At 58.9% G+C, this 9,038-nt stretch overlaps 1 protein-coding gene across 1 annotated transcript in view; it reads right to left on the bottom strand.

Moving 5' to 3' along the window:
* Window positions 1-46: 46 nt before the first annotated feature.
* NPLOC4 (NPL4 homolog, ubiquitin recognition factor) overlaps window positions 47-9,038 on the bottom strand; it is a 32,594-nt gene continuing 23,602 nt past the window's right edge. The window contains exons 13-17 of the mRNA XM_014956588.1: window positions 6,875-6,946; window positions 4,110-4,205; window positions 3,239-3,355; window positions 2,156-2,258; window positions 47-1,853 (exon numbers count right to left, since the gene is read on the bottom strand). Of these exons, the coding sequence (XP_014812074.1) occupies window positions 1,696-1,853; window positions 2,156-2,258; window positions 3,239-3,355; window positions 4,110-4,205; window positions 6,875-6,946 (546 nt within the window). The 3' untranslated portion in view covers window positions 47-1,695. The remainder of the gene's footprint in view (window positions 1,854-2,155; window positions 2,259-3,238; window positions 3,356-4,109; window positions 4,206-6,874; window positions 6,947-9,038) is intronic.

Here is a 9,038-nt window from a genome sequence, read left to right as displayed (position 1 = left end):
GCCCCCTGCACCGTCCCGGGGAACAGAGAGCGGGAGACGCGGGCGCTCTCGTTTTCAGGTGCTTTTTATTCAACGTTACTCGCTAGACCCTGCGCCCGGCTCGCTCCGGTCCCGGCACCGCACACCGCTGCCACCCCAAACACCAGCAAACCCGGGGGGGGATTAGGGGAGGGAAGCAAACTGGCAACCCACGAGCCCCACGGTGGCCACACCGGTGGGACAAAGCCTTCGGCAGAGCCCAGGCAGGGGACGCCATGGGGCATGGGGGTCCTTACCACACTGCCCACCCTGTGGGGCATGGGGGTCCCTACCACGCTGCCCACCCTGTGGGGCATGGGGGTCCCTACCACGCTGCCCGCCCTGTGGGGCACGGGGGTCCCTACCACGCTGCCCGCCCTGTGGGGCACGGGGGTCCCCACCACGCTGCCCACCCTGTGGGGCATGGGGATCCCTACCACGCTGCCCACCCTGTGGGGCATGGGAGTCCCCACCACGCTGCCCACCCTGTGGGGCACGCAGAGGGTCCCTGCCACGCTGGCCGGCCGCAGACAGCGGGGACAACGCTGTCCTGGCACCGGCGGGGGCCACGGGGCAGTGATGGAACCAGTGCCCTGGGGGGGGGATTGAATGAAGGCCCAAACCCACAGCACCGGGGCAGGGGGCAAGAGGCCCCGCGAGAGGGGCACTGAGCCCCCCCAGGACAGCACGGGCATCGGTTTGCCCCCCTCCCCTGCAGCCCAGTGTGGGGCAGCCCCCCCCTGGCGCTGGGGTCTAACAGAGGGGAGAGAGAGCGGCAAGAGCACAGTGTGACCCCCAGCTCTGGCGCTGCCCCACCGGGGGGGATGTGGGCAGGGGGTGGGTGCCAAACTGCCCTCTGTGTGGTGACACAGCACATCAGGGGGGGACACACACCCCCCCTGCTCCAGCAGCCCCCCCGGTGTGCCCAGTCGGGTGCTGAAACGGCGTCTCTGCGGCGGGAGGGAGAGGGAGCTCGGTGCCGTGCATGCCACGGGAGCGGTGCCAAGCCCAGCGCTGGCACATGCCCACCCCTCGCCCGTTGCCAAGGTTGGGGGGGGACTGGTCCTGCTCCGGGAGTCGTGCCAGCGCACGGGGCTCAGCCTGGCGGAGCCGCCGTCTGGCCCAGCGCCGGTAACGGGCGTCTGCTCGCCCTGCCCGGGCCATTCAGAGCCAAAGCTGCTGCCACCCGGGCACCCCAGTGGGTGGGCAGGGAGAGGGGAGCAAAGCTGCGGGCAGGGGGGGTGCCAAATCCCCCCCCTCTCTCACCTCTGCTGTGCCGGGAGGCTGCTTTGGGCAGGCAAAGCGGGCAAGGAGGGAGGGAGCCTGGCTGGCCACGGCCCCCCCGAGTCCCCAGCGCGCACCCAGGACAACACTTTTGGGGTGCCGGGGGGGGGGGTGAAGGCTGAGGTTTAAGCGTTGGTTTCCCGGGTTGGGGGCCAGCATCAAGATAAAGCCGGGGGCCACCGGCTCCTGCTGCGACTACGGGGCTGCCCCTAAAAGGGGAGCGAGGAGTAAGTGGGGAGGGGCTGGAGCCACCCCCTGCTCAGCTCCGCACCCCGGGGTGGAGCTGATTTTGGGGTGGGGGGGGGTTGGGGAAGCAGAAGGGAGGACAGGGAAGGGACAAGCACCACTCCTTGCTGCTCGAGGGTTTGCTCTGTATTTGCTCTGCCGGCGTGGCTAGGTCCGGGGCAGGCTGCACATCTCGCAGTGGTCCGTGCCCGGTTGGTTCATGAAGGTGCAGTGCTGGCAGGCCCACATGGCCGCCGAGACGGCGTGCGTCGAGCCCCCCATGGCACCGTACTCCTGTAGTCCTGAGATCTGGACACCCACCGTGCCTGCGAAGGGAAGAGCTGGGTCAGAGCAGGGGGAGAACACAAGCAACAGGCAGGTCCTAAACCCAGAGCGAGTTCTCCCTCCCAACCCAGGCAGGGGGGGTCCCTACTGAGACGCTGCCCTCACCCCCGAGGCTGGCACCCTATGGATCCCACCCTTGCAGCCCCCCAGCCCCACTCCCTGCAGCCCTGGGACCAAGGAGCCACTTTTCTCCCACCCGAGCCTCCGCGGGGGTTTGGGAGCAGCAGCACAGCCCCGGGACGAGGGACAAAGGACCCCCTCCCAGAGGGACCCCCTTTCTTACTGCAGAGCTGCTCGATGGTGGCCCACTGCTCTGATTTCTTCCAGGTCTGTGCGAGCTCCTCATTCTTGGTCCTCACAGCTTCCAGCAACAAGCTGATGCTGTCCTGGAAAACATAAGAGGGGAAAATCAGCGCTGGGCACTGCTCCGGGGCCTCGGCTGGAGCTGTGACCGGGACGTGCCCCCCTGCCCTCCTCCACCAGCTGCAGCAGAGTCCTGAGTCTGAGCTGGTGCCCCCCTTTGGGTCACCCCACTGATGTTCACAGACAGGGAGCAAGATGGGCTTTATCCCTTCTGCTCCCCCCAGCAGTGAGAGAGCCCTAAAACCCCAACACTTCCCTTTCCCCTGCATGGAGGAGTTACCAGCCACCTGCTGTGCTCCCCGGGGGTCTGCCTGGCTCCCGGGGGTGCAAACCCACCGTCCTGGAGCCTGTCCCCATCCCATAGGCACCCCCCAGGATCAGACCCCCAGCCTGATCTCCAGCTGCCCAGGGTCAGCCCCACACATGCGCCGTTCTCGGCGCCCTCGGAGCCTCTGGCAAACACATGGCCCCTTTCCCTGGCGTCCTGCTCCCACCGCCAAGGGTCCGGCGGTGCAGATGTGAACCAGGGGGCTGGGTGGCTGCCAACCCCCTCCCCAACCCCCTCCCCAACCACCCAAACCCCTCCCCAACATCCCCCCAGTACGTGGCCAAAAGAGGCAGAGCTGCACGGCCAGGAAGTCGTTGGCCTCGCCGAGATTTAGGGGGGCTCTGATCCCGTTATCGTTACGACAAGAATTTCTGATTCTGAGATTTTTTTTTAAAAGAAAAAAGATGTTTTCAAGCTCTCGGAGCTGCAGCCACGTCGGCTCTGTCTGGTCTGTGACTGGGGTAATGATGGCTCCCAGCAGCGCGTCAGAGCCCTTGGGCTACTCGGGGGGGGCTTTGGTTTCACTGTTTAAACCTTTTACCAACAGCTCAGCCTGGAAGAAGCAGCATCAGGACGTGCTCGAGGTGGCAGGTCGGGTCCATCACCTCCAGCACGTGAGTGACACCCCGGAGGAGCTCAGGGCCCTGACGTGACCCTTTCCTCCTCGTTACGTACCCGCAGAGGCATCACCTCGTTCGTGACCAGGAAGAGGAGCAGATGGAAATCGGAAATGATGTCTAGGAAAACGGAGGAAGTATTTTGGGACAAGTACGTGGCCAAGCTGTGGAAGTCCTACAGACGAGGGGGGGAAAAGAAATAAAGAGAAGTCACTTCCCCTCCCGTGGTAACTTCATTTTCCTATTCACATCCACCAACAGACACTGTAACATTCCTGTCTTTCTTGAGACTCCCAAAACCAGATCCCAGACTGGGTGACGGAGCTGCAGCTAACAAATTCCAGAGGAAAGGATCTTTGGGCCCACACCAGCTCCCCTGTCCGAGCCCCTCAACAACCCCAGCACACAGAGCTGATCCCAGCCCCAGCAGATGCTGAGTCAGCTCAGCTCAGCCCCGGTCCCTAAGGAAAAGGGACAGATGAGGACAAAGCAGCCCCTTCTCCCCCAACTCCCTCTTTTTCTCTGGGCACCCTCAGAAGCAAGGACCAAAGCTGTCACCAAAGAGCTGACCTCTCCTGCTCTGTGACAGGGCCACAATGGGCAGTGATCCTTCTCTGCTGGTGGCTTCTGGAGGAAGCCTTTGACCCTGGAGAGAAGGGGGACCCGGCTGTCACTGTGGGGCTGGAGCCCCCCAACCTCCTTGGTGTCAGCCCCAGCACAGATAAGGGGCTCCCATTCCCAAGGAGCAGGGTGTCCAGCAGCCGACCGACACGCAGACACTGCTCCGAGCAGGAAGGGACTGGACTGAACCAGGAAAGGGGTGATTTAAGGGCAAAACTGCAGCCGTCCCTTGGCAGATATTAATAAGCGCGAGGGAGACGGGCGACAGGTCTGTGTTAAAAGCAGCTTTGGTACAAATCACTCCTCACCTGAGTTTCTCCCAGCACGTCACGGTTCTCGATGGGGAATGGGTTCTGAGAAATAGAAAACGTGTAGACCGGATCCTTGGGGAAAGTCGTAGTAATCTAAAAATCCAAGGAAAGACCGTCAGAGGGCTGACAGCGGGGAAGGGCAAGTGGGGTGACGGGAAGAAGGTTCCTGATGGCCCAGAGCAGCCAGAGGCACGTCAGAGCTCTGCCAGGAAGAGAGCAAGGAAATACAGCAGGGATCTCTGGATGGCTTGTAATGGTTAAAGTGATATTCATAGACTCATAGAACCATAGAATGGTTTGGGTTGGAAGGGACCTTAAAGATCATCTAGTTCCAACCCCCCTGCCCTGGGCAGGGACACCTCCCACCAGCCCAGGTTGCTCCAAGCCCCCTCCAGCCTGGCCTTGAACCCCTCCAGGGATGGGGCCGCCACGCCCTCCCTGGGCAACCTGGGCCAGGCTCTCACCACCCTCACTGTAAAGAATTTCTTTCTAGTATCTAATCTAAATCTCCCCTCTTCCAGTTTAAAACCATTACCCCTTGTCCTATCTGGATATTATATCCAATCAGCACATTTAAAGCAAAATTCCAATCAGTGCACCCCTTCACTCCTGGCAATCATTGCTAACGAAGCTGGAGGGAGATGTCCTGAGCTCGGTCCCGTGCCAGGGATCTCCTGCTGGGGGGGTCACCTTAATTCTGGGGGGGGACAGGGGAGAGTGTGACCACCGTGCCTGGCCATGGTGTAGCCCGGGGACCATGCCACTCCACTGGGGGCTGGAATGAGTGCCAAGAAACCCCCTTTAACTTCATCAAAGAGAGTCACCCCGTGCTCTGGGTGCCCTCACTCTGCCTCCTCCCTGCACTCGGTGCCAAAGGGACGGGGAACGGGGCAACGTGGCATCGTGCCCACAGTACTGAGCTCACCAGCTGGTGTTTGGGCCAGCTCCTGACATTTAAACCAGTCCTGATTCTGGGGGTTTGAAAGCTTTGGTATCAGTTACTGACTGCTGGGACCTGTCGGCGAGGCCCTTTGTGAGGAGAGATGCAGAAATATCTGCCAGGACAGTATTCACTGGAATAATGCCTCTTTTTTTTTTTTTTTTTCCCCTTTAGGAGACAAAACACAATTTTTCAGAAATGCAGCTTTCCAGCCTGCTCCCAAATGCGTGTTCCATCAATCTGTTTCCCTCTTAATTACACCCCAGGTAGCCCAGAAGCAGAAGCATTTACTCCTGGAGTAATAAATACGCTGCAGCGCTGCCGACTGGGCACGGGGCGGCCGAGGGCCCCGCACAACGGGCCCCCTTGTTCCCCACAGGACATTCCTCTGTGCGTGTCACACGTCCCAGCCACAGCCTGGGGTGCCGTTCTGATAAGAAATACACACAGCAGACAGAAAAAAAGGGGAGGAAGGACGAGCCAGGGGAAGCCTACTGGTTGCCAGCCCGTGCCAGGGGCAGCTGGACCAGCCCCAGTTGCTCCGGGATGGATTTAATCGTTATTGGCACCACCTCTAACTCCAGCAATATCATCTGTCATCCCAGTTATTTGCTTTCCTGCCTTCCACCCTGTAATAGTTTCCTTTCCAGCCAAAGGGCAGAGCCGTGCCCCGGTGCCTGGCAGCGCTCGCTCGGGGGCAGGAACAGCCCTGCTCTGGCCAAGCTGCAGCCTCAGCTCCCTCCTCCCCCCCCCAAGAAAAGGCATTTCTGTGCAACAAACCTGGGCTGCTGAGTCACTAAAAGGAGCTGGGTTCTTAATTGCTGCTAAGAGACAGACAACTGGAGCTCCCTAATTAGCTCCCCGTGAGGTAGTGCCCGGCACATGTATCCGTGGGGCTGGCGGCTTCCCCCGCTGCGTGGCCACGTGCCAGCTCGGAGCCACGATAAGGCACAGGCAGCGCTTTCCCAGCGAGTTCCCTGGCACCAGAGCGATCACAGAGTCACAGAACAGAGTCACAGAATGGTTCAGGGGGGAAGATCATCCGGTGCCACCCCCTGCCCTGGGCAGGGACACCTCCCACCAGCCCAGGTTGCTCCGAGCCCCCTCCAACCTGGCCTTGAACCCCTCCAGGGATGGGGCAGCCACAGCTTCTCTGGGCAACCTCTTCCAGTGTCTCACCACCCTCACAGCAAAGAAGTCCTTCCTAAAATCTCATTAAATCTCCCCTCTTTCAGGTTAAAACCATTTCCCCTCGTCCTATGGCTCCCCTCCCTGATCCAGAGTCCCTCCCCATCTCTCCTGGAGCCCCTTTAGGGACTGGAAGGGCTTCTAAGGTCTCCCTGGAGCCTTCTCTTCTCCAGGATGAACCCCCCCAACTCTCTCAGCCTGTTCTCCCAGCAGAGGGGCTCCAGCCCTCCCAGCATCTCTGTGGCCTCCTCTGGCCCCACTCCAACCAGTCCGTGTCCTTCTGATGTTGGGGACACCCAGCACTGGCAGGGGTGTCTCCCCAGAGGGGAGCAGAGGGGCAGAATCCCCCCTCCTCACCCTGCTGGCCACGCTGCTGGGGATGTAGCCCAGACTGCAGGAGGAGGAACTTTCTGGGCTGCCACCACACCTTGCCAGCTCACGTTGAGTTCCTCCAGGAGCACTGCAGTGACCCCAGAGCCACACCAACCTCTGCACTAGAGATGCCTGGCAACAGAGGGAGGAGAAAGAAGGAAAATCTGCCCTGTGAATCACCTCCGACGGGAATTTCAGAGGTGAGAGAAGAACCTCACTCCGCCCTGACCACCTCCCGCAGACAAGTGCAAGGAATACTCACATCTATGATTAGGTACTCAACCGGGAGCGGGCGAGCCAGCTGTGTGATCTCGTTGCCAAACTTGTCTATGTCCTGAAAAAAAGAAGAGTGTTGTTATTATTCAGTGGGGTAGCAAGAGCAAAGCCCTACGGGATCCTGCCCCGGAGACACCCGTGCAGGATCCTGAGGATCCTCAGCTCCAACAGATCTCTAAGGGCAGAGGAAAGAACCTGCTGGTACGTGGCCAGGTGCTGCCAAGCTGCCCCATGCCCTCTCATACACCAGCACCTCTGTTTCCTCGTCGTCACAAGCCACCTCAGTCTTATTTGCCTCAGTCGGAGCTGCCCGGCATTATCCAAGCAGCATAAATGCCATTTAAGGAGCAGTTTTGTCTAAAAAGGGAGGGACGGGGCCACATCTGCTTCCCCAGCCAAGGCAAACCTGACTTTCTGCAAAACCGGCCACGAGTCTCTCATCCAGCTCTGGCTTGGGAATTGGAAATCCAGGCACTTTCTCATACACTAGACCTGAAGAGCCAGCACATCACAACGCGTAAACTTGTTTGGCTTTGCCAGACGAATTGAACATAAAGTTTAATTATGGAGAAAAACGGCCAGCATATGTTCATTAATCATAAAATGACAATTAGACGTGATTTATGTCAAACATGCCGAGTTCAAACACAGCTTCAGAAATAAATTCATGAGAACTGACACTTTTCATTAAAGATTCTGTAAGAGGGGGTTGTATTTTCTACCTAAATCATCATTTAACATGTTATAAATCATTCATCGAGCCCCGTATAAATCATCCGCCCCATAATTTCCAATCAGGGACCTTCCATTAAAGTTTACATTTACTGAGCTCACACAAGTCCCAGTGGCTGGAGGCGGCCCCGGAGCCGAGCCGTCACCGCGTCACCCCGACGGGTTTGGGGGAGCTCTGGTGAGGGGCATCCCCGGGATGGAGCACAGGGATGAGGTCCCCGGGGCTGACACCCTCCTCCTCCTCCTCCTCTCCCCAGCCCTGTTTTCTCCCCCAGAGCACGCCACTCCCCCGCTTATCAGCATTTCTGGGTTACTCTAGTATTTACACAGCAGAAATATGCGGCGTGGCAGCCAGCAGCCCGCTCTCACGCTCCGCTCGCCCGGCACAGCCACCCCGGCAGGCTGCGGCACGCTGCTCCCCCCGCGGGCACAGCCCCCTCCCCAAGCATCCCCCCAGCCCCAGGAACCCTGCCCGTTCTACAAAAAAAATTAAAAAAAAAAAAATAAAAAAAAAAATCTACCTTCCAGTCTTTGAAGCGCCTTTTAAAAGCAATTCCGATAAGGATCTTTCCTCCTTGAACATGACAGGTTGTTGGCCCTGTGGTGATTTCAGCAATGAGCCTGGTGGCTCGTGGCCTCAGATCTCTCTCTGGCTCTGACAGGAGCAGGAGGAGACGCGGAGCCTTTTCAGGGAGATCACAGGCCCTGAAAAGCTAAACCTGCTTCTAGATCTCGGCGATACCGCCCGAGTCAGGAATCAAATCCAATCAGACCGAATCGGCTTCCCCGACGCAATCCTGCCCCTGCAAGAACCAACCTGCAACAACTCAACGCATAATTAGCCCATCTGGAATTCATTTTCAAATCTAATTAAGTTCTAATATGCAGAAACATTTTTCCAGCACCTGTTCGCTTTAATCTCCGCCTCTGGGGATTTCCACGTTAAATGCCTTCTTTTTCATGTCACGCTGCCGAGGCCTTCGAGACGTGCAGGAGGCTGTTTGTTAGCACCAAACTGGAACCTCATGGACACGTCCCGACCCTGCTCCCCCCAGAGAGAAAAGCCCCTCTTCCCCCACCCCAGCACTCTTCTCCAACCCCCTCGCACCATTTTATTGGGCGATTATGTTTTAAAGGCCTTAACAAACGTCAAACTGGGAGAAAAACATCTTCATCCTGAACTTGGCAGCAGCCAGGGCCCCGGCAGCGCCTCTCGGCACGTTATTGCTGCAGCCCCGGAGCCTGAGACCCCCTAAAGGCAGGAGGGGGGGGGGCCAGGAAGGGGTTAACGAGGGCGCAAGTATTTGGCTCCTGGACAAACATCAAGCATCGAGACCTGGAGGGTTTGGAGGATGAATCATCCCCAAGACAAACTGGAGATCGCATCAGGGGCGGCGATTAGAGCCTCTCGGACCCGA

Source organism: Calidris pugnax, unplaced genomic scaffold (assembly GCF_001431845.1).
Source record: "Calidris pugnax isolate Ruff unplaced genomic scaffold, ASM143184v1 scaffold312, whole genome shotgun sequence".
NCBI classification, from domain to species: Eukaryota; Metazoa; Chordata; class Aves; order Charadriiformes; family Scolopacidae; genus Calidris; species Calidris pugnax.
Note: the sequence above shows the minus strand (reverse complement) of the source record. Positions and strands in the feature narration are given on the sequence as shown.